Source organism: Musca autumnalis, unplaced genomic scaffold (assembly GCF_047663935.1).
Source record: "Musca autumnalis isolate F117 unplaced genomic scaffold, ASM4766393v1 scaffold_1, whole genome shotgun sequence".
Taxonomy (NCBI): Eukaryota; Metazoa; Arthropoda; class Insecta; order Diptera; family Muscidae; genus Musca; species Musca autumnalis.
This window is the reverse complement of record NW_027411644.1, coordinates 184,917,145-184,943,017: the sequence shown is the minus strand read 5'-3', so window position 1 is coordinate 184,943,017 and position 25,873 is coordinate 184,917,145. Positions and strand designations below refer to the sequence as shown.

Below are 25,873 nucleotides of genomic sequence, written 5' to 3'. Positions count from 1 at the left end.
CTCCTTCATTTATGCAATGAAACTTTTTCGTTAATGCAATGAAACTTTTTCATTAATGCAATGAAACTCCTTCATTGATGCAATGGAACTCCTTCATTGATGCAATGAAACTTTTCTGTTAATGCAATGAAACTTTTTCATTAATGCAATGAAACTTTTTCATTAATGCAATGAAACACTTTCATTGTTGTATTGACACTTCTTAATTTATGCAATGAAGATTTACGTTGATTCAAAATCAATGACAAATTTCATTGATACAACGTAGGATTTCATTCATGTTATGAAGTCATTTCATACTCACGTAATTTTGTTCATTACGTGATGATGCTAAATATGTTTATTTCATTTTGTTGCAATTAGTTTTGAACATTAACACAACAAGTCATATTTAATACCTCACGTATTAAACATATTAATGATAGTATTGGGCGTTGTCATATGTAAGTAAAATAGAAACAATAAACAAATTGCTAACAAATTTACTGGTTTTCTAAACAATAACTTACCCCCAACTTTTACCGCTGAGTCATCCCCTGTGTACGTCCACGATGTTAGGATACAGCATTTTTTCTTAAGGGAGTAGTGCTTCATTGGCCACGGACAATCTCCGTAATTCCACTGATCATTGGATTTTCTATTTTTTATCTCCATTGCAACTATAAATGAAAATTTAAAAAGTAAATAAACGAACACATAAAAACTACAAAAAATAATTTAACCAATATTTGAATTTTCATTTCATATTATTAAACACTTCAAACTTGATTTCAGTTAATTATCCTTTCGAGAGTTGTCATCTGTAAGCAAAATTGAAAACCATAAAACAATTTTTAGTAATTTATCTGGTTTTCTTTCTAAACATTATTTTACCTTTAACATTCGCCGTTGGACAGAAAACTATACAACAATACAACATTTTCTTTTTCTAAGTGAGAGATGCTTCGATGGCCAATGGTAACAGTTTCTCCGCCATTCCACTCATCTTTAGATTTTCTATTGAATGCTTCCATTACAAGAAAAATAAAAATGAAAATTCACTTAAAAGAACAACCGAACACCTAAAAAATAATATTTACATTTTCTTTTCATGTTAAACACATCACAGTTTATAAAGTTGAAAACACCAGACGTAAAATAATTTTTTTTTTCATCCACACTTGACTGTGGTTTAGTGCAAACTAAAACAATGTTCTGGAACATCTTTTGATGTAGCTAAGAAAGCGGTGGTTGTTTTGCCAACACGTGTTTTTTCTGCTTGTTAAATACTTACACACAACCACAAATGGAATTCAATGAACGACAATACAAACAATAACAAAGAACTGAGAAGAGCATTATTTCTTATGTGGATGAATATTTACGCCAATCGGCGGCAGTAGCGAATTTTTGTACAGTTGATGACGTTTCTGCTAGTTTTGGCTAATATTCATGCATACATATTTATGTATGTGATTCTATTCATATGTATGCAGCCAATATATAAATGTGTTCTTTTTATGATTGTCAAAAATTTAATTTGTTTAATAAAGACAAAATAATTAGAAGACAAATTTTACAATTAATTAATTGAATTAATAGAGCTAACATGGCCTAAGGAGTTTTGTATTGAAAAATGAATTCTAGCGAAATACCACACACTCAACCATTACGCTGCGATCGTTTCGCTGGTGGTTTTATTAGCCAGCTCATCAGTCGTATTTAAGTGTTAATGTCTAGAAGACAATGGCTGATTTTGATAACTTCTATTTATACAACCATATTTACAAATTTGTAGATACGAAGTATTTTTTGAAGTCTTTTTCTTTATCAAGTCACCCTAGTGTCTTGTCTAGGAATCAAATTTTATAACTTAACAGATTTACAAAGAATGCAAAACGCAAAACGGAATTTCAAAAATGTTTCATTTATTTAATGAAACTCTTTCATTTAATTAATGAAACTGTTTCAATCATTTTTAAAGCATCGAATATATACATTTCTCGCCATTTTTTTAAAAAGTTGTTTGCGTACCAGTGTTTTTAGCCCATTCTATTTAGATTGAATGATTTAAAATAAAGAAAATAACACGTAACGTTTTCAGTAATGACAGTGTATGTATGTGCTATATCTTTGGTATGTTATCGTGTATATAAACTTATGTATGTATGTATGACCGGAAGGCAAAAATATGTCGCAATCATATAAAATTAATTCAGTGGAAAACTAACGACCAAGGGAAGTGGTGTAGGGTATCACATGGTCGGCCCCGTCCGACTATTCACATGACTATACATGTTTTATTTAATTTTATTTCGCCTTTGCTGGATTTGATAATGCCATCTTCTTACTTCTAAGTAAGTAGTGATGTAAATAGTTTTACCTTAATACAGTACTTTGTAATGGTTTACATAATGACCAACGGATCCAAATTTTTGCTGGGATATAACGGTTCCTCCCGGTATTCGGTATTTTTTGGGTTTTTCCTACATTTTTAACCGAGCTGCCTATAATTTGATATTTGAGATTCTCAGTTGTCACAAAACTTCTGCACAAAAGTTGTCAACATACATAGGTCAATGTTTTAGTATAGCCCCCATATAATGGCGGCGAACTTAATGACTTTTTACATGTCTTTTTTGGAACTTCTATATGTTAGCTGTCAAAAATTGTCCCTACTATTTTGAAGCCTTTATCCACAGTTTCAGTTGTCACAATACTTCGCTACAAAAAAAGTAGGTACAGTGTTTGGTAATGCCTAAATCTAAAGTTACCACCCGATTTGTAAAAATTTTAGCCACATTTTCCCTGGCGAATCAGCTTTTATTTTCATTTTATATATCTTTTCCTCATAAAACCATTTAAATAAAACAACTGTTTATTTTGTTTCGTATAAAAATGAATGCTTTTTTATTTATTAATTATTAATGTTATTGTTGTTAAATTATCTGTTTTTTTATTTTCAGTTGACTTACAATAGCGATTTGCATTTAATAAAAATGACATTTAAATATCATAAAATCTTATAATGGTTTTTTGTTATCAGTATTATATATATGTACGTGTATGTATCCTATGTACGTCCACAGAGATAAATAAATATTGTAATTGAAAATTTAAAAATGTTGTAAAACGCTATATCAATGTGAATACATTTATGTATATAATGTTGCGATCTCCCTAATGGGGGACCAATTACTATAAACTATTCGTTATTGATTTGATGATAAACAATATATCATTGTGTCTGTGTGTGAGTGAGTATATAGTATGTATGCTATTGGCAGTACAACATTTTATGCAATTATTTGTTTTTCTTTATAAATATTTCAATGATGTTTATCAAAATTGAATAAAATGGCAGTTTTTCTTTTTATAAGCATAATAAATTAAATATTAATGTAATGTAATTTAAAAAAAATCTTTACACATGCACACAAACAAATGCGCTCAAACGAACACCCTTTCATATGTAATTTGGTTTTGTTTTATATAGTGGTTTGTTTTTAAATGTAATAATTAATTAATACGATTAATGTGTATTTACAATGCAAAATAGGTTTTTCTGGTTGTTTTTTTTTTTTGTTTTGCTGAGTTTCTAAATAGGAATCAAGTAAAAAGTTAAAATTATTTATTGTTTCTCTGTTCTCGTTTTTTTGCGTTTTTTTCTCTGCGTAATAGTGTGGCAATAATTGATGATGAATTTAAATACTGTGACTTTTGATGTTGTTACTTAAATAAATTAAATATTGATTTTTTATTTATCTGCTGAGTATTAAATACATTTATTTGTTAAAATTTTATATTTTCTACAAATATCAATACTTTGGACGTGTGTAATGTTAATATTTTTGATTCGTTTTCAATGTTTTAGTTAAATAATATATACAACCATAGATTTGTTTGTCTGTTGATTTTTGTTTAAAAGCCTCTTAATAATTAAATGAGTAACAGAATAATAGATATTTACAATTTATAAACAAAAGTAGGAAATGGAAAACAATATCTTGATTTATTGAAGGAAGTCTTTGACATCACCATCAAAAAAGTACTGATAGCACTTGAGAGGATGACATTGCAGCATCAACGAGCAAAACTAAGCTTAACCCAACAGACATTGCAAGACGCTTAGTTATAAGCTCAAAACTGTCGTCCCACAAAGTAGCAACGACATTCCTCTGAGAGCATTGAAAGCCCAACTTTGTGTCAGTTAGGCTTTATACCAGGAAGCTGCTCGGATAAAGGAGGACTTGGTAAGCACGCTTTATCTGGGGAAGTGGAGCATGCACTGTGGCTGTAAAAACCTAGACAGCTTTGAATAGCAGGCTTGGCCTCAGGAATAAATCTATAGAAACTAAATTAGATGCGCTCAAAATGATTGATGAAAAGGCTTAGAATGAGTCATATGAGTCCAACGTGTGGGGACCAAATGCGATTATTGTTGCCGATACAAAAAGCGTTCCTACCAGCAAAAAAAAAAAAGCAGATGTTGTATGTAGTTCGACTGCAGCAATTTTCGAAGTAAAGGGTCGCCTCACACCCAAGTTTATTAGTTGCCAGCAGCATGTGCCAGAGTTGCGAAATACTTGCGAATTCTACTCGCAAGCGAGAAATTCGAGGATTTCGATTTTACTCGTGAGAGAAAAGTATTTGCGAGTATGAGTACTTGAAGAGTAACAGTTTTGCAAGAAAATAAGCACCCCTCTTGTTCAGAATCGGCCCAACCCACTCGACGTGGATCTTATCGAGCTCCACTCCAAAATCACTCATCTTCTTGAAAGTGTGAAATGAAGATCGCCAGATAAACTAAACCTCTTTTTGAATTTATAAAAAACCAAGTTTGTTTAAATAAAACAATATCCTTCGACCGTCAGTATCAATATTATTTATTTTGAGCGTTTTTCTTTTGTTTACAGACAACAAAACGTAAGTATCGACAGTTTGCAAAAGGTAATATTGTTGTTCGTCTTTGTGCAACAATAATTTCGGTTCAAAATCTACTCTGCAGAATTTGAGCCCGTACTAGTCCTTTCGACAGTATTGGAACTTGTACACCTCCATTTCCAGCGCTTTGACTCCCACTCCAATTTTTAAACCATGAGTACTCGCAAGTGCTGCCAAATAAAGCAAAAGGGTGGACAGTAAAAGTCTTGTAAAACTCGTACTCTGTATTATAACACTGTAGACATTATAGTCATTGGCACATGGTAATTTAATAAGCGACGCGTGGTGCTAATGTGATGAAGGATCCGCATTTATATCTTAGAGCAGGATACTTTTCTCCCTCTTTAGCCCTGCCGTGTATGCCCGTATTTTCTTTGCCTCTTTCACTACTGGAATTCTATTTTTGTCTTCCTTCTTTTTGGGTTTTCTGGTCCTCCTCTTATACTCGTCGATGGTCAGCGATTTTGGGCCCACTGTATATTCAACCGCCGGCATGGGTTGGACTGCCCCGAATTGGTCACGGCAGCATCTTAAAAAATCATTTGTCAATCCTTGTTATTTAAAGCTAAGGAACTCGCGTGGTGTCAAGATGGTTTAGGATCCGCATTTATATCTCTCTATTCGGACCGTCTCTTCCCTTCGGGTTTTTCACTACTGGAGTTTTGGTTTTGTCTTCCTTCTTTTGGGGTTTTCGGATCCTTCTTTTATACTCATCCATGGTCGGCGGCTTTGGAACTACGTTGTCTTTAAACCCCGGCATAGCTTGGACTGCCCCGTATTGGTCTCGGTAGTATATTCAAAAAAATTTTTAATCCTTGCTATTTAAAGCTAAGGATCTCGCCTTGAAAATTCTTTTTACTCTTTGCTACTGGAGCAACAAAGTCTTGCAACTGGTGCATCTTTACTCGCGAGTAAAATCAAGGAAATCGCGAGGCTGGCAGGATTGCGACTCGCAGGTATTTTTCACCAGGGAGTAAAATCGAGCAAATCGGACTTTTCGCTCGCACTTTTCGAGTACTTCCACTAGCGTGTAATAAGTTCTTCGCGTTGTCATGGACGATAAAATACATGTGTCGAGTAAATCGCCAAACATCGAGTACTTATTTGTGCAGGATTCGATGATCAATTAGCTTAATTGAAAGCACCCTATTCGAATTAAGATTAAGAAAACAAACCGTAATTTCAGAGAGTAGAGTGAGATCCCTGTGTAAAGCTGAAGCAGATCCCAAACATCTGCAATGCGCGCTGGTACAGTCGTGCTATCCTAGCTCTTCTTCTCGATTCATTAATTTCTTACTAGTATGCTGATCACATACTCAGAAGTCTATTGTTCCGCACTGAAGATTTTGAAGAACGATTACCCAAAAGCTCTGAAATGCTTGACAGAACTTGAAAAATATAAACCGAACCAACCAGTGATGTGAGCGTGCGATTAAAGTTATGTGAGTCTTAAGTTTTTTTGCCGACTAGAAACTTAGATGCCAAATTGTAGCTTATTCGGTCTGAAAATGTAGCTAAAACTGTCAATATAACAGAAATCAATCTGAGAACCCGCATTAAAAACAAAACATTTGAACGCGTGTTGAATAATTTGGCTGAAACCGAAAGTCAGGAGGTGTCCTATTGGGGATTTATCATAAAGCGGATCTGTGCTGATAAATTTCTGGGGAAAAGTTTTGTGGCCCCGAAGAAGACTTATTACCAATTTTCAACCATTTCTGTGTGATAACGGAGCTAACGCCCTAAAATACCGAAAATCTGACGATACCGTTCTATGGGTCTATATCAAAACGTGGATCTGTTCCGACAAATTTCTGGGGAAAAGTTGTGTGGCCCCAAAGAAGACTAAATACCAATTCTCAGTCATTTATGTGTGATAAGGAAGCTAGAACCTAGAAAATACCGAAAATCGGGCGGTATTGTTCTATGGGAGCCACCATGTGTTCTAAATAATTTCTGGGAGAAAGTTTTGCGGATTCAGGAATAAACAAATATCAATTTTCAGTCATTTTTGTGTGATAATGAAGCTAGAACTTTCAAAATACCGAAAATCGGGCAGTATTGTTCTTAGGGGCTATATCAAGACGAGGACTTATGCCGATAATTATCTGCAGAAATATTTTATATATATTTGAGTGCTACCGTGGTGCAATGGTATGCACACCCGCCTTGCACGCTAAGGGTCGTGGGTTCGATTCCCAGGCCAGGTAACACCAAATTTTCAACGGTGGCAAAATACCCTTCAGTGACGTTGGCGACATTTCCTGAGTATTTTTAGCCATGTAAAACTTCCCTAATAATGGTGTCTTAGGACACGCCATTCGGATTCGGCGATAAACAGTAGTTCCCATATCATTGAGCAAATATGAATCGGGGTGCACTCATTGATATGAGAGAAGTCTCCCTTGTCCCATCAGGGATGTTTGTGGAACAATTATTATACAATAATTCCCAACTAGGACTTCATACTGAATTATACCTATTTATGTAGGATAATGCGACGAAAACCCTAAAAATAACAAAAATCGACAGTTCCGTTCCCTCTGGAACCTGTTCTGATTCTTTATCAGAATATGGAGTTAGGCCGCCCTTTAAGAAATTTACTGGGAGTCCTGGTTTTGTGGTCGACGTCAATGGGTCAGTTGATTTATCTGGTCTGTCAGAAGGTCCAACTGTCGTCGGTTTTATAGTCGACGTCAAATGGGTCAATTGGTTTCTCTGGTTAGTCAGATGCTTTAGAGTGGTTTTTTCAGTTAGTTTCACTGCCAACAAAGTAACAGACTTATCATCTTTACACTCTGGCACCTTAACATATTCCTCACCTCCTGGTTCTACATTTCCGCTGTAAAACTACCTACGCCAAGTTCATTTTTCATACTTTCATTACAAGATTTTTATACCTTCCACCATAGTATGGAGGGTATATTAAATTTGTTTTTCCGTTTGAAACGCATTGAAATATACATTTGCGAACCTATAAAGTATATATATTCTTGATCGGGATAAAATTCTGAGTCGATATAGCCATGTCCGTCTGTTTTAATCAATCTGGCGTTCACACTAATTGAGCTAGAGTGCTATATTTTTGCATCCGATTGTCTTTTTTCTATGGGAAGGTCAAGTTCGAAGAAGGGCTATACCGGCCCACAATATAGTCCCCATATAACGTTTCCTCCCGATTTTCGGTATTTTGGGGATTTTAGATACATTTTTGATTAAACTAACCGTTATTTAATTTTTTGGGGTCCCCGTGGTCTCACAACATCTCCACCAAAAACCGTCAACATAGCCGCTATATATAACTCCCCTATTTTCGGTATTTTGAACATTTTAGCTACGAACCTGTAAATTTATCTTTGAGGTTCCTGGAGATTACAAAACATCTCCACCAAAAACTGATAGATCTATGTTTTTTATAGCCGCCATTTAACGGTGCCTCCCGATTTTGCGGTATTTTGAGGATTTTAGCTCCAATGAATGATCTATCTGGGATTCGAAATTTGGTCACAGTGGTCACCAAACTTCCCCACCAAAAATTGCCAACATAGGTTCACACTATAATATAGTCCCATATAAAATTGCAGACCGATTGAAGACATGATTATATGCTTTTTTACCTTATTTTGGTAACAGTGGTCATAAAATATCTCCGCCTCAATTCGTGGACAGTAAAGAAAATAATTATTCCGTTTTATTTCAGAATATTCTATGGTAGCGGGTATAAAAAGTTCGGCCCGGCCGAACTTAGCGCTGGTTTACTTGTTCTTTTTAAATCGCCTAATTCAACCTTATATAATTAAATGTGGACTACTTCCCCTAGAGAAGTTTTTTGCCGAATCCGACACATACAAAAATAGCATTTCAAATCCACAAACTACCTCAGAACTATATAAAATATGAACTAGTCATTCCAGTTGAAAATGATTTGAGCAGCACTGTAAATATTATTTGATCATCAGCAAAATCAATAGGCTTCTTCCTCTCTGGGATCTCCCCATCTCTGTCAAAAATTACGAACTGGCCAAAATTGCGAGTTCTGGAGTGATTACAATGTTTACCTGAGCAGTCGGAACTTCATTTTGAGTTATTTAAGGGTGGATATCCGGCCATTATTTCGATGTATTACAAACTTTTAAGGCAAAACCACTTTTAAACTTTGGATTTTACTTCCAGATTTATAGCGTTTCAGCTAACTTAAAAGTGATCATTAAATTTCATGGAGGATCTTCTTGGCATTAAATTTGAATGTGAAAATTTTACTATAATGCTTCCAAATTAGTTTATTTTTTTTTTTTTTTTGAGCTGATGGCCGTTGTAGCCTATGCTATGTCTTATTAACATTGTATTTACTACAAGTTAATATAATAAATAAAATAAAATAAAAATAATTTGTTTTACCTTCACTGTGTGTCATTTTTTGAGTCATGGTTTATTAAACATATTCTGACACCGCAGCGTGATAGAAGGCCAAAAATAAGAAGACTATTATTACATCATATCATATTGTGGGGCTCATATCTCCTAAATCGCTGAGAATTTGGGTTTACTCGTGGATGCACAGTTGTAGCTCTCGTCTTAAAGAATAATAACTGTGAACACATAAAATCGATTCAATCTCATCTTCAAGGTCAAAATCGTTTAGGTCAAATTTATCTTATAATTTTCTTCTCGGATTTTAGGCAACAGATATTAAACTGATCAGAATTGAAGCAAATAAAAATAAGATATTCGACTTTTATATTATTTTCTCCGATTCCGGTCCACAGATAGCGAACCGCCAAAAAATAAACTACAAAAATATTTCTAAGATCTCAATAAACAACTTCCTAGAGGATATGAATATTCTAGGAACGGTACTTCAAGCTCAAAATTCGATAATTTTATATCATTTTTTTTTGTTCAGGTCCGTAAATAACAAACCTTTCAAATTTCCTTGAGTTTTGAACAGCTTGTTAATTCCAGACCTGAGCAGGGGGAAACGTTAAGAATAAATCAATTGTTTATAAATTTCAGCTTAAACAATCATTCCTAGAAACTTTGCATGTTCTGATTTTTTGCTACATTAATGTGGTTAATTCTTTTCTTGAACGGTTTAGTATCTATGCAGCAGAAACTGATAAAAGAGGATAAAAATCGCAATTGTATTGCTATTTTGGCCATTAAGAACCATTTCTACAGAGTTCGTATGTTCTAGAAAGTTGTTTATTGAGAGCTAAGGTACATTTTTGTACCGGGTTGTTTGCTTTAATTCTGATCGGTTTGATATCTGTAGCCTAAAATCCGAGAAAAAATTATAGGGGAAATTTTACCTTGACGATTTTGACCTTGAAGATTAGGTTGAATGGACTTTAGGTTTTCACAATTATTATTCTTTCAGTCGAGAGCTACAACTTTGCTTTAACGAATAAACACAAATTCTCAGCGGTGTAGAAGATATAAGTCTGATAAAAAAATCCCTTTTGACATCAAGGCCTCAGGTCTCCGGGGGCCTATAACCGCGAAATTGGAAGTGATAGGATATCACGCTGCTGTGACAGAATATGGTTAATAATTTTCGTGTTGCATAGTGCTTTTCAAATCCATTCAATAGTAAAAATAGTAAAAGTAGTTTGTAAAAGCACTATGGGGTCTTAATTTTTGTTATTGTAATGCGTTGCAAACTCAATGATATTCATAGTGTACCTATACATCACCTACTCATTGCAAAATTTACAAGATAACATCTTTGAAGTTAAGTTCAAATTTGTTGTTTTTTATTTGAGTAATATTAAAAAAAGAACTTTGGTAGGTAGGTGTATGTAGTATGTGTACATTTGTCCCATTACGTACTTCCGCCTAATAGTTTTCCATTTCCTGTTTTGTTTTGTTTTTTACTTCATTTCATTTAATACTATTTACATGGTTTTAACATTTGTTTTCTACTTTGTTTCTTTTCATTTTCGCTTACTGTTGATGCTGTTGCAACCAACGCTTACAAAATACCGTGGGAGGTGGAACACCGGCTAATGTTTCCTGATTTTCGTGTTGGATTTGTTGGTGATAGGACTGCAAATGTTGGGACAGTGGTTGCTGCTGTTGATGATGTTGTAGCTGGGACGATGATTGTTGCGGCTGCTGTTGTTCCATATCTGGTATGCTAATGGTGGCCACTTGTATGGGTATATGGAGCATTGTTGTTGGCGGGTACTGCTGCTGTTGTTGCTGCTGCTGATGATGAAGAGGCTTTATTAAGGGCGGCGGTTTGGGTGGTGGTAGTACCAATTGTGGAGCCGGTTGTTGTAAATTAAAATTCATTAATTCTCACAATTCTGTACTCATTTCACCTACGATTGTGCTCTGCATAAAACAAATAACACGGAGGAAATTAGAGCAGGAAGAAGAAAAAAAGAAACAAGAAGGAAAGAAAAAAGTTGGAATAATTAATAAATGTTGCCACTGCATAAATAAACATAATTTAAAATATTCTGAAATATTATTTGTTAGTATTAATTAAAATAATTTGCTGAAAAGATTAATCCATTGTCGAAAATTTAATAAAAAATACATAAATTAATAGTAATCGTTTTTTCACTCTACCTATGTATAAATTATGTGATTTAAAAGGCGTGATAAGCGGTGTGTGAATGAAAATCTAATGGGTGTTTCATAAAGCTATATAATTAATGTTTAACTAATGTGTGTGTTTTAATATGCCATGAGCTAATGGATTTTTAATAAAGGCTTTTCGGTTTTGGAATTTCCTAGTATTATAATGGGGGACTACAGATACAGCTATGGGGGTGACTATATTTTGTTATTTAGTTTTATTTTAATGATGAAAGTAATGTGACAAAGTCTTTTGGATATTTTCGAATCAGCATTGTTTTAATATAAAACGTCAATTTTATTGAGGTCTCAGTATGGAGGTACTAGGTAGTTCCTGTAGTTAATGTTATATACAAATTAAAAAATACTTAAAATAGATAAACTTAGTTATATCGTACACTAGGGTGGTTTTAAAAAATCGATGTCACAGTGGTTCAGAATCGTTCATAATTAAACTTTTGAGTTTTTTTACTACTTTTCATAAAAATATCAGTGTTTTTGTGTATATCTTCCTATATAATTAAGATGGATGGCCAATAAATAAAATCTAAAAATACCAAAAATCGAAAAAAAATTCACAAATTTAAAAAAATACAAAAAAATTTAATTTTTCAAAAATTAAAAAAATACACCTTGGGTTTTCATAGAACTTATATAACTCATATTGAAACTAATATACTCAAAAAAAATCCATTTGTGTTAAAACGCTGTAATCGATATTGGAGACGGTATTTTCAATAATTTTAAAAAAGTGTTAAACGGACCGAACGGGACTGGTATAAAAGTATATATAAACTGAAAGTGGAGACTGTACACTAGGGTGGTTTTAAAAAATCGATGTCACAATGGTTCAGAATCGTTCAAAATTAAACTTTTGAGTTTTTTTACTATTTTTCATCAAAATATCAGTGTTTTTGTGTTTTTTATATCTTCCTATATATTAAAGATGGATGGCCAATAAATAAACTCTAAAAATACAAAAAAAAAAAAAACTAAAAAAATCGAAATAAAAATTTTTCAAACATTTTTTTCACAAATTGAAAAAAATACAAAATAAATGGCCAATAAATAAACTCGAAAAATACCAAAAAACTAAAAAAAAATCAAAATAAAATTTAAAATTTTTTTTCACAAATTGAAAAAATATACAAAAATTTAATTTTTCAAAAATTAAAAAATACACCTTGGGTTTTCATGAAACTTATATAACTCATACAAAAACTAATATACTCAAAAAAATTCCATTTGTGTTGAAAAGCTGTAATCGATATTGGAGACGGCAATTTCAATAAATTTAAAAAAGTGTTAAATGGACGGAGCGGGACTGGTATAAAAGTATATATAAACTGAAACTGGAGACTTTCGGCCGTTTTTCTGTGAAAACAGAACATTGTTCTATGGTGTTTCACAAAAGTTCTAGTCCACTAATTTTGCAATTTCATAAAATTTAGTATAAGATAAGATGTAATTTATTAAAACGATTTTTAGATGCCACAATCCAAACTACCTTAAAAATGATAAACACAATATCTGTTATAGTTTCCGAGAAATAGCTACTTCTTTCTCCAGAAACTTGTAAAAATTGCGTATTTACCAAAAATGGGAAAAATTTTCGTCTTTAAGGGCAACCTACGCCTAAACCTTCAAATATTTTGACTTAATTTTTTGATTTCCTTGGTTTCAATATGACAAAACAAAATTTTGATTTTTGGCCAGGAAAGTCAATTTCTGAACCACCGTGTATCGCCTAAAAAAATCTGACATCGATTTTTTCCTTTGAGGTAAACCCACCTTTATTGGACACAGATGAAAATACTTGCACAAAAGTCAAACTTGGTTCCTCATCTCTTAAAAATTCCACTATTAATTTTCAATGAGTTTCAATATATAAAATCATAACATATTTAATTTATGACCCTTAAATGGCTTGTTAATTGCAACTGTATTTTCAACAAAACACAGAGCTTTCCCAGTTATCAAATTAAATATAAAAATTTATTGTTATATCTCGTTTAAAACGAAACACATTCACATACATTCCCTTCTACCTTCTTCCTAACGCCAAATCCCCACAGTATTGCTAAAGCCAGATATTCTCTTCAAAACATTTCTTTCTTCGTTAGATAATAATTCGCTAAATTTAATGTTTCGTAATGTAAACATCACAACACAATGTAACAGATAAAGAATCATCATTATAAATAATAGATGAATTCATGAATTGTTGGAAACTTGAACACATAAATGTCATCTTCTTGATGCTAGATGGGAGGGGGTGACAGAAGAAATCATCAGTGTTTTTCTGTTTGAGGGGGATTGGCAGTTGCCAACATTCAATAGAATTCCATGAATTTTGGTAATGTATAGCCTCAAGAGTATTGTTTATCCTACAGCTACCCTCCAGCATATTCCTGTCTTCACGGAAGCAGGAATATATTCCTTTCTTGTGAAAAGTGAAATAAAATAATGTTGCTTGAAATACGCGTTGTGTTTTTTTTTTCGTACAATTTGCAATGACTTTAAACACGTGTTGTTTATAGGGGATTTTCTTGATTTTGTTTTGTTTGTTTTCAATTTTAGCCTCCTGTCAAGTAAGTAGGATGTACTTAATTTAATAGCAGTGAAATTTGAAGAAAAGTTCCTGGCTTTTCTTTGCCTTCATCTCGTAAAATAGATGCATCATTATATTTGTTGTTTATTTCTTAAGAGGGAAATTGTTTTACAGGGGAAATTTAATATTTTATTTATGTAACAAAAAAACTCCCCCTCCTGTAAAATACATTAACATTTTTGCGAGGGAAATTTCAATTGAATATAAAAGCAGTTTTAAGATTGGACCAAACGTGATGGGGTAAAGAACAGTGTTGGATTTATTGGATTTATAGAAGATCGGAGATATAATGTGTTTTATCAAGTTGCACTCTGGGATAGTGAATACAGAATTAAAACTAATCCAAACCAAACACCCCCAGACAGAACATGGTGGCAAACAACTAGTTTTGTTGGTCCCCGTAAGATTTTTGTAGCTTTCGGGTCATAATGTCAGGAAACATGGACCTGCCCACGATTTAAAAAAAACAAAACGATTTGTAGTTTTTGTACAGATGGTACCCGACACCGATCTAACCAGAGCATTGTGGTCGAATTTGTATGGGAAGAGCGGCCAAAAATACATCCTGTGCAGATATCAATACGAAAATTTCAGTAAAGGTTAGTTCAGCAACACAAATAAAAAAAAACAACATAAGTCAAAATTTTGGTATAGCCCCCATAGAATGGTACCCCCTGATTTCTGGCATTTTGGGGGTCTTTACCAAATCTTTCAATGAAATTTGCTAAAATTTGGCTATCGGTATTCCCTAGTGTTAGAAAATTTTGAATTGGGTCCATGTTTTGATAGGGTCCCCATATAATGGGAATTTTGAAGGTTTTATATAAATTATTAATTCGATAGATATACTTTGCAGCTGCAAAAAACATAGTAGTTAGCAGTACCAGATTTAATCATCTCGATATTCATAAGGTCACCTGGCTGTCTCCAGATCAAAGTACAAGTAATCAAATTGATCATGTTGTAATAGATGGAAGACATTCATCGAGCGTGTTGGATGTACGATCGTTCTGAGGCGGGCCACTACCTTGTTGCAGCAAAGGTACGTACCCGTCTAAACGTTGCAAATATGGCACGAACAGACACAACGCGGAAGTTGGACATCGATATGCTGCAAACACAACAGATAGCTACAGCATATTCCACTCAACTAGCCCAATTGCTTAATGAGAGCACTCCTCATCCCGATAACATAACAACACAATGGCAAAATATTGCCCACTCCATGCAACCAGCCGCAAAATCCATACTTGGATACCAGAGACATCCACAAAGGAATTCATGGTATGACCAGGAGTGTCGTGCTGCTGCCGAAGAGAAAAATGCGGCATATAGGGCTACTTTATAATCAGTAGCAACGCGTAGCGTACGTCTTTTCCGCAAGAAAAAGAGAGAAATGGAAATGCGGGAGTGTGAAAAAATCGAGATGTACAGGAGCCAGAATGAAGTCCGAAACATCTACCATAGAGTGAAACATCAAACAGATGGCTTTGGTACAGGCACACCCTCTTGTAGAGACCAGCAAGGTAATCTAGTAACAGATACAGATAGCATGCTCAGGATATGGAAGGAACATTTCTCCAATCTGCTGGTATCCAATAGTAGCGAAGACGATGATTCCACAGATCCAATCCTAGAAGATGGTATAGAATGTATACCGCCCGGCCAAGATGAGGTAAAACAGCAATCAACCGGCTGAAGAACAATAAAGCTGTTTAAAACCGGAGGCGACGCGATGATAAGGTGTATGCATCAGCTAGTGAGCACCATCTGGCAGGAAGAACGCGTACCCGACTGGAACCTGAGCATCCTATTCCCGTCCACAAGAAAGGACTGTATGCTCCAACTATAGGGGAATAAGTCTTCTCCCTATTGCCTATAAGATAGTGTCAGGGATATTGTGCGAACGACTAAAGCCTATGGTCAACGAAATAATTGGACCATACCAATGTGGCTTTAGACCTGGCAAGTCCACCATTGACCAGATATTTACCCTGCGGCAAATCCTGGAGAAGACCCAAGAGATGCAGATCGACACATATCACCTTTTTGTCGATTATAAAGCAGCATTCGACAGTCCCCTCCGATCAAAGGTATTCCATGCAATGTCTGAATTTGGTATCCCCGCAAAGCTCATCCGGCTTTGTAAAATGACTTTAACTGATACTAGGTCCTCAGTTAAAATTGGAAAGAACCTCTCCGAACAGTTCAGTACCAAAAGAGGTTTCAGACAAGGAGACAGCCTTTCGTGTGACATATTCAACATTTTGCTGGAAAAGGTAATACGAGATGCAAATGTCAAAAGAAATGGCACAATTTACACCAATAGCCACATGTTACTTGCTTATGCTGATGGCATAGACATCATGGGACGATCAGTAAAGGAAGTAACTGATACCTTAGGAATGTCGAAGCAGAATCTGCGAAAGTGGGTCTGGCGGTAAACGGCGACAAGACCTAATTGATGGTGTCGACGCGCAAAGCGTCCATAGAGCTCGGAACAACTGTGGAAGTTGGTACCTATAATTTTGAGGTAGTTAAAGACTTCGTCTACCTCGGCACTGCCATAAACACAACAAACAACCTCAGTTGTGAAATAAGAAGAATTGTATTGGCCAACAGTTGCTATTATTCGGTATGTTTAGGGCTGTAGCCGTAATAATTAATCAAAATGGCTGCATTTTCCTAATTTTATATTGAGGACCACATTTTGACATATCCTTCATATAACTTAACCGCACAATATCTCTTCTATATATTTCGAAAGCTGAAGTGTTTCACCTGCACATTTGAAAAAAATACCCTGAATGTTATCCTTAGTATTTCGGGAACAAGTTCCAAAGATACGGAAAGATGCAGCTGATATTTTGAAAATAGAAACCTTAGACTACTAGTGACCTTTTAAAACAATTTCGTTGGGGGGAAAGAGGGGGAACACAAAACTGTATAAACATTAAGTTAATACATTGTTTTTCAACATTCGAATTAAGTTTGGTCAATATAGAGTTCATTTAGTTTGATATTAATATTTTACTTTCACTTAACTTTTGCACTGATTTCACCTTGAAATCCAACTTGTTAAATTTTCTCTTTTATGATGCTGTTCTCAAAGAGTACAGTAAGAAGTAATCCATAACAAATTTATTTTAGAGAAATTTAACATGTCAGGAATAGTTATGAACACATTTGGTAACAAAAATGAGTCTTTCTTTTTTTTAATTTTGGCCAATGACAGCGACCACTGTGAAGAGGGGCCCTGAAATGATAATATTTTAAATTTTTTTTGCAAGTTGTACTCACAAAAGTTCAAACTTTGTACATTTTTTGCAAAAAATCAAAACGATCCTTAAACATCGGAGGTATCGAAAGAAGTGGTACGAGTACGAGGACAACATTTAGAACTCTCACAGAAATCAACCGATTTTGTGAGAGTTATCGTTTGCATCATATTAGCCAAAAATGTTGAACTCTTGTGGGGGAGGGACAGGAAGGAATGGACCAATATGGCGTACCAACTTGATGTAAGTTTGTTCCAAATATTATAAGGACCAAATTGGTTAATCCGTTTGTAAGTTGCCCCAGCCAGACAGACAGATAGACCGACAGACGGACGAACAGGGCTAAATCGACTCCAAATTGTCTGAAGGGATATCGTCCGAACTCAAAGAGTGGCATAAATCAGAAAATGAGCTTTCTGAGTTATGACTTCTATTTTATCTTGTGTCAAATGTTCATACTGATATCTTTAAAACTCGACGAGTTACAGCTCATTTACTACGAGTTTCGCATAATTCAACACAAACGTTTTATGAGTTTATTAAGCACTAAAACACGTCAAATCATGTTTGATCTTGCACTGAAATTTAGCACTGATATCTGGCTAGCTGTTTGCAAAATATGGCCATAGTAGTTATTTTAGTGCTTGTGTAATAATCTTTTTAAGTGGGGAAGACAAATTTTAATAGCCAACTTAAAACGCGTTTTTCTCGAAAGTGGATTTTTTTAAAATGTGTCACTCTTTGATTGAATGAGCGATATGTAGGGTTTAAAACCATTTAAATACCCTCGCTGGCCTTAAGTAGATCCATAGAAGAAGAAGGCTTCAGTAAAATTTGGTTAGCACCCACAAAAATTAAGATAGGACCTTGAAATTTTTAAAAAAGGCCGTCTTGCGTTTGCATGAAGGTCAAGTTCTAAGATGGGCTATATCGGTCCACGTTTTGGTATAGCCCCCAACGTATTTTGGAGTTTTTAGCTACATTTTAGACCGAATTAGCTATAACTTAGAATTTAGCGTTCCTATATAATTGTTCCGGGTGACGTAGGGAATAAAAGATACCAAGGAACGGTCCTGACCGGCTTTAACATGGCAAATTCCAGGATTTATCTTAGTCCCTCTCTCATCTCAAGTGGACACTGACCTCCTTGTGGTGTCACCTGATGTAGCTGCCTTTAACACCCGTTAAAGGTAGTGAGCTAAAATGTGCCGCGCGTTCACCCATAAGAACGTTAAAAACTTGGGTTTGGGCCCCGGGTTAGTAACCCTCCCCTAGAAAAAACAGCCTACTATGAAAAAACGAAAGAAAAGAAAAACAAATCCCTCTAAAGTTGACGAACCCCGCAAACGCTTTAAGGACCATGATCTGCTAATCTGCACCTGGAATGTTCGCACTCCCTAGAGAAGGTACAGTTAATGCATTGGCAGATATACTTGGAAAGTACAAGGCCGACATTACTGCCATACAGGATATACGATGGATTGGGAAAAGCGTCACAACAACACCTAAAAGTGACGCACTGTATTATAGCAGCTATGACACAAAGCATGAGTTTGGATGCGGATTTGTAGTTGGTCGGAGGTTAAAACATCTGGACTCCAGCTTCACTCGAAAGACTCGATGCAATTCAATTAAAAGCAAAATTCTTCTACATCAGCTTTATTTGCGCTCATGCTCCCACCGAAGACAAGGACGAACAGACCAAAGATATATTTTACGAGCGCTTAGAAGAAACTTATGACCGTTGCCCTCCCATGACATTAAAATTATACTAGGCGATTTTAATGCTAAAATTGGAAAGGAGAATATCTTTGGCCCAACAGTTGGGAAATTCAGCCTCCACAGTGAAACATCTGATAATGGTATGAGGTTGATAGACTTTGTAGCTGCAAAAAACATGGTAGGTAGCAGTACCAGATTTAAGCATCTCGATATTCATGAGGGCACCTGGCTGTCTACAAATTAAAGAACAAGTAATCATGATCAATTATGTTGTGATAGATGGAAGACGTTCATCGAGCGTGTTGGATGTACGAGGAGCAAACATAGATTCGGTCCACTACCTTGTTGCAGCAAAGGCACGTACCCATCCTAAAGTTGCAAATAAAGCACGAACAGATACAACACGGAAGTTGGACATCGGCCCAATTGCTTATTCAAATCACTCCTCGTCCCGATAACATATCACGACAAGGGCAAAACTTTGCCCACTCCATGCAAACAGCCGCAAAATCAGTACTTGGATACCAAAGACCCCCATCCATGGTATGACCAAGAGTGTTGTGCTGGGAGAGATATCGCGAGAAAAGGAGAGAGGAGAAACGTCTTTTCGCAGGAAAAAGAGAGAGATGGAAAAGGGGGTTCTGAGATGTACAGAACACAGAATGAATTCCGAAAATTCTACCAAAGAGTGAAACATCAAACTGATGGCTTTGGCACTGGCACATCCTCCTGTAGAGACCAGCAATGTAATTTGGTAACTGATACAGAGAGTGTGCTAAGGATATGGAAAGAGCATTTTTCCAAACTGTTGGTATCCAATAGTAGCGAAGTCGACGAAGATACCACAGATCCAATCCCAGAAGATGGTATTGAATGTATACCAAGATGAGGTAAAGACAGCAATAAACCGGCTGAAGAATAATAAAGCAGCAGGAGCTGTTTAAAACCATAGGCGGCACGCTGATAAGGTGTATGCATCAGCTAGTTAGCTCCATCTGACAGGAAGAACACGTACCCGACGATTGGAACCTGAGCATACTGTGTCCCATCCATAAGAAAGGAGATAAGACTATATGCTCCAAATATGGGGGCATAAGTCTTCTCCCTATCGCCTAAAAGATAGTGTCAGGGATATTGTGCGATCGACTAAAGCCAATGATCAATTAAATAATTGCACCTTACCAATGCGGCTTTAGACCTGGCATGTCCACCATCGACCAGATATTTAGTCTGCTGCAAATCCTGGAGAAGACCCAAGAGATGCAGATCAACACCTACCACCTTTTTGTCGATTATAAAGCAGCCTTCCACAGCCCGCTACGTTCAAAGGTATTCCAAGCCATGTCTGAATGTGGTATCCCCGCAAAGCTCATTCGGCTTTGTAAAATGACTCTAACTGACACGAGATATTCAGTTAAAATTGGAAAGAACCTCTCCGAAGAGTTTTGTACCAAAAGAGGTTTCAGACAAGGAGACAGCCTTTCGTGTGATCTTTTCAACATCCTGCTAGAAAAGGTTATACGATAGGCAAACGTCAAAAGAAGTGGCACAATCTACACTAATAGCCTCATGTTACGTCCCGATAACATATCACGACAAGGGCAAAACTTTGCCCACTCCATGCAAACAGCCGCAAAATCAGTACTTGGATACCAAAGACCCCCATCCATGGTATGACCAAGAGTGTTGTGCTGGGAGAGATATCGCGAGAAAAGGAGAGAGGAGAAACGTCTTTTCGCAGGAAAAAGAGAGAGATGGAAAAGGGGGTTCTGAGATGTACAGAACACAGAATGAATTCCGAAAATTCTACCAAAGAGTGAAACATCAAACTGATGGCTTTGGCACTGGCACATCCTCCTGTAGAGACCAGCAATGTAATTTGGTAACTGATACAGAGAGTGTGCTAAGGATATGGAAAGAGCATTTTTCCAAACTGTTGGTATCCAATAGTAGCGAAGTCGACGAAGATACCACAGATCCAATCCCAGAAGATGGTATTGAATGTATACCAAGATGAGGTAAAGACAGCAATAAACCGGCTGAAGAATAATAAAGCAGCAGGAGCTGTTTAAAACCATAGGCGGCACGCTGATAAGGTGTATGCATCAGCTAGTTAGCTCCATCTGACAGGAAGAACACGTACCCGACGATTGGAACCTGAGCATACTGTGTCCCATCCATAAGAAAGGAGATAAGACTATATGCTCCAAATATGGGGGCATAAGTCTTCTCCCTATCGCCTAAAAGATAGTGTCAGGGATATTGTGCGATCGACTAAAGCCAATGATCAATTAAATAATTGCACCTTACCAATGCGGCTTTAGACCTGGCATGTCCACCATCGACCAGATATTTAGTCTGCTGCAAATCCTGGAGAAGACCCAAGAGATGCAGATCAACACCTACCACCTTTTTGTCGATTATAAAGCAGCCTTCCACAGCCCGCTACGTTCAAAGGTATTCCAAGCCATGTCTGAATGTGGTATCCCCGCAAAGCTCATTCGGCTTTGTAAAATGACTCTAACTGACACGAGATATTCAGTTAAAATTGGAAAGAACCTCTCCGAAGAGTTTTGTACCAAAAGAGGTTTCAGACAAGGAGACAGCCTTTCGTGTGATCTTTTCAACATCCTGCTAGAAAAGGTTATACGATAGGCAAACGTCAAAAGAAGTGGCACAATCTACACTAATAGCCTCATGTTACTTGCTTATGCTGATGATACAGTTGTGAAATAAAAAGAAGAATTGTATTGGCCAACAGATGCTACTTTAGCTTAAGTAAGCACTTTAAAAACAAAGCCACAACCCGTCAAACAAAAATAACGCTTTACAAAACACTGATACTACTCGTGCTGATGAACCACGAGCATGAACCTCGAGCGATTGCGTTGGCTAGGCCATATCATGAGAATGAGCGATGATAAACCTGCTAAAAGGCGTATAAATTCGGGCCGCATGCCGTTGCCCAATGCTCGTGACCCGTAGAATGAGAATTATGGGGGAACACACGATTTAATCTCTGACAAACTTCGGCCTAACCGAGCCAAGAAAAATGCTTCTACTCGCCAAAGGTCTCTGGCTTCAGCGAGAAGGAACTACTGCACCAGAGCATGGCAAACTCCCTCATTCTCTTCTCTAAACCTAAATCATATATAATCTTTCTATATTTCTCAATGTCTACTACTGCTTCATACACCATTCTTCTTCCACCTATGACAACAATTTTCCTCTCTTCAACATAATCTTTCAATACTTTAACAGGATGCACAAAATGGACCACAAGTTCTCCGAGTGGAGTGGCTGTCTATATGACAGCAGCGTGTCCTCTAACCTAACCGTTCTTTAACCTAACGGCCAAAAAATTTCTATATTAAAAATTGTGGACTTATGTCCACGTTTCGGTATTACCTCCATATACCGCTACCGTCTAATTTGAAGTATTTAGATTGCTAACATTTACATTTCCGGCTTAAATCGGCTGTAATGTGGGATTTAAGGTTTAATCCCCGCCAAATGTTGTGGACATATGTCCACTTTTTGGTACAGTCGGACTTCGATTATCCGTGATGGTCGGGACCGGAGGCATTACGGATAATCGATTTTCACGGATAATGGAGTCAACTCTTTTTATGCGGCTTTTGAACACATTTTTTAGTAAAAATTGCATAATATCGCACACATTTGCACAATAATATTTAACTATGCCATTTTTATTATATTGGTTTAAGGAAAGACATGAAACAAAACTAAAAATTCAAGAATTTACATCTGCATAAAAATATTTTGGGAACATAAAGCAAGTTATGCTTGTTTTGATCTGATCCCATTAATACACAAATTGTGTGAAACAGGAGAATTTCTTAATCAAATTAATTGAAAGGTGTGCGTTACGATAATGGAGTTTATAATGGATAATAGAGGCAATCGAAACAAGACCGACATTTCTTTTCTATCCCGGATAATGGAGGTTCCCGGATAACCGATTCACGGATAATCGAGGTTCGACTGTATTTAGTGATCAAAAAAATGTATACAACTAAATTTATTAAACCATAAAAATTCGGAATATTTCATGGCGGGTATAAAAAGTTCAGCTCGGCCTAAAAATTTGGAAGCCAGGTATGGATATCAAACTCATGAGAAATAGTTCTAGCATTATTTAAAGATAACGAATTTAAAAGTTTAACATTAAGCAAAATATGTGGAAAACAATACTCCAAAAAAAAAAATTGTGAATTTTCTTTCGCTTTCATGTTTATAGCAGCACTACGAAAATTCCCCTTTTTAAATTTTCACTATTTAATTTTGAATTTTCACAAAAAAAAACGACACAATTTTTACCATTTTCTTCTTATAATTTTGAAAAGTTCTATGAGTTGTTGTGTACGGGAACACAGAACCCAGCAAAAATCCTCATTACAAACCTCCTTAATTTGTTTGTCCCCTTAAGGTAAATACCTGAAGATGTTTAGAATTGTATATGGTTTGTTCCCACCAAAAATCCTCATCACAAACCTCCTTTCCCACCCATTATTTTAACAAGGGCATGTCGCGCGAGATGTCTGGTTATTTTGTAACCACTGAAATAAGTAGTCAGAATCTACTCAGTATCTACTAATTTCAGTGGTTACAATCTACTTTGTCAGTGGGTACAAAATAACCAGATATCTCGCGCGACATGCCCTTGTTAAAATAATGGGTGGGAAAGGAGGTTTGTGATGAGGATTTTTGGTGGGAACAAACCATCTACAATTCTAAAGATCTTCAGGTTTTTACCTTAAGGGGTAAAACAAAACAACAACTACCAAAAATTACCACTTATAATTTTCAAGTGGCAATTGAAAGCGAACTCAATTCAAATATATATTTATATGTATGTGTATATAAATCTTTTTTGAATGTCATCATAATGGTGGGCATCAGTATGAAGATGACTCAATGGAGCCCTTCACTGGATTATGGATAAATACAATACAAATAAGGTAAACACTCATACAATTACAATCTTTTGGAAAGGTATTGAATAGAACGATTGTGTGGGTGTGTGCAATCAAAAGTACCACATCCAAAACACAAAACAAAACTTACCGTCTACTACTTAGTATAATTGGTGAAAGGATTATCTCTAAACTGGAGGAAATATTTTGATTTTGATTTTGTAACTGAGTTTGTGGGGTTTGCATAGCAGCATTTGATGGTGATGTGGTTGTTGTTGTTGCTGCTTTGGTATTCGATGACGATGATATTGGCGATGATGTCGATGATGATGATGGCATTGACGATACGCTTGGTGATACATTTACTGATGTGCTGCTTGCTGCCACGACGCTATTGCCACTAGGGTAACTAAATGTATTGCTAGTTTTAAGGATTTGGGGAGAATTTAAATTGGAATTTGAATTGGTATTGCTATGTAAATTTTCAATTTTCTGCAAGTCCTGCATGGGGGAATTATTATGCTGCTTATGATGGGATGGTGTTGTGCTGGCCGTGTCTGTGCCATTGGCCGGAATTGTGGCTGTATTATTGCAATTTGTGGTGCCAGTAAATGATGATAAGGGTTGTGTCGTAATAACTATATTATTGCTATTCATGGAACTGGATGTAGCAGCAGGATTATTGGTGGTGATTGGGACAATATTGGTGGTAATGGTTGTGCTGGAGTTCATACTTGGCATAACTGTATTGGCATTGGGGGATAATAAGCTTGGTTGCTGTGCATTTGTTGTTGATTGGTATTGCCATTGATTGTTATTGGCATTACAATTATCTAAATTAAAACGATGAGCCACAGGCATCGATTGACCAATTGTTGTTGAATGTCTATTAAATTGTTCTTCTTCTACCTGATCATTGTCGTCAACACTTTCAGGTGTAGCCATATCCGAACTGTTGTTATTGTTGTTCATCAATGAAGTGCCATCATCATATTCATCATAGGATACCTCACTTTTATCATCGTAGCTATCATTTTTAAGATTCCGAAGTTGATGCTGCTCCTGTTGTTGGTCATTTGGATTATGATCATCATCATCTTCAGTATGACTGGGTTCCTCATCAATCTCCTCCAGATCATCTTCACTACATGTTGTGGACATAGAATGAGATGTTGAAGTGTTTGTTCCATTCGCTTGAAGCCTATCATTGCCAATTGTATTGGTTGAGGTGATACAGGTGATGGTGGTTGTATTGCTAATGGTGGTGGTGTTGTTGGTTGTGGAAGACTACGGGGTTTTTGGTTTGCACATTTCAAACATTTATTTTTGTTTTTAATACAGAAAATATGAACAAAATAGAACAATATAGTGTATAATGGGGGGAAGAAACAAGAACATATAAAAAATTGGGATTTACCAAATTGTCTTTGAAATATTTCATATTTTGAAACATATTTTTCATATGGATAACAACACAACATCAAGACAGGCTAAAAATATACGTATTTATACATATAACATGCGTATTTTGTTTGAAATATTATTAAGAACAGGCAAACATGCTATTGATGGAGAGAAATTCTTAATTTTTAATTAAAGTACAACATATGTAGAATCATTTGTAACACACAAACATAAACTCTTAAAAGAATAATTAATTATTTATAAATTTTTTAATGGGAATTTAGGTACAAATCGTGCAAAACTTATGTTAACTAAAATGTCGAATTTTGTAGTAATTATAATTTAAGTGACGATTCATACATAGATTTGTAATGTTATGCTCATATACATAGATATGTTACATATCATTAATT

At 35.7% G+C, this 25,873-nt stretch overlaps 1 protein-coding gene across 4 annotated transcripts in view; it reads right to left on the bottom strand.

Annotated features, from left to right (window-relative positions):
• Positions 1–9,202: 9,202 nt before the first annotated feature.
• The window catches only part of LOC141388803 (uncharacterized), a 381,643-nt gene continuing 364,972 nt past the window's right edge, over positions 9,203–25,873 (bottom strand). For 2 of the 4 annotated variants that reach the window (XM_073959189.1, XM_073959190.1), the window contains one exon: positions 9,203–11,259. In XM_073959189.1, the coding sequence (XP_073815290.1) occupies positions 11,224–11,259 (36 nt within the window). In that variant the 3' untranslated portion in view covers positions 9,203–11,223. Of the gene's footprint in view, positions 11,260–24,207; positions 25,344–25,873 lie in introns of those variants that run through there. The other 2 variants (XM_073959187.1, XM_073959188.1) reach the window with 2 other exon arrangements.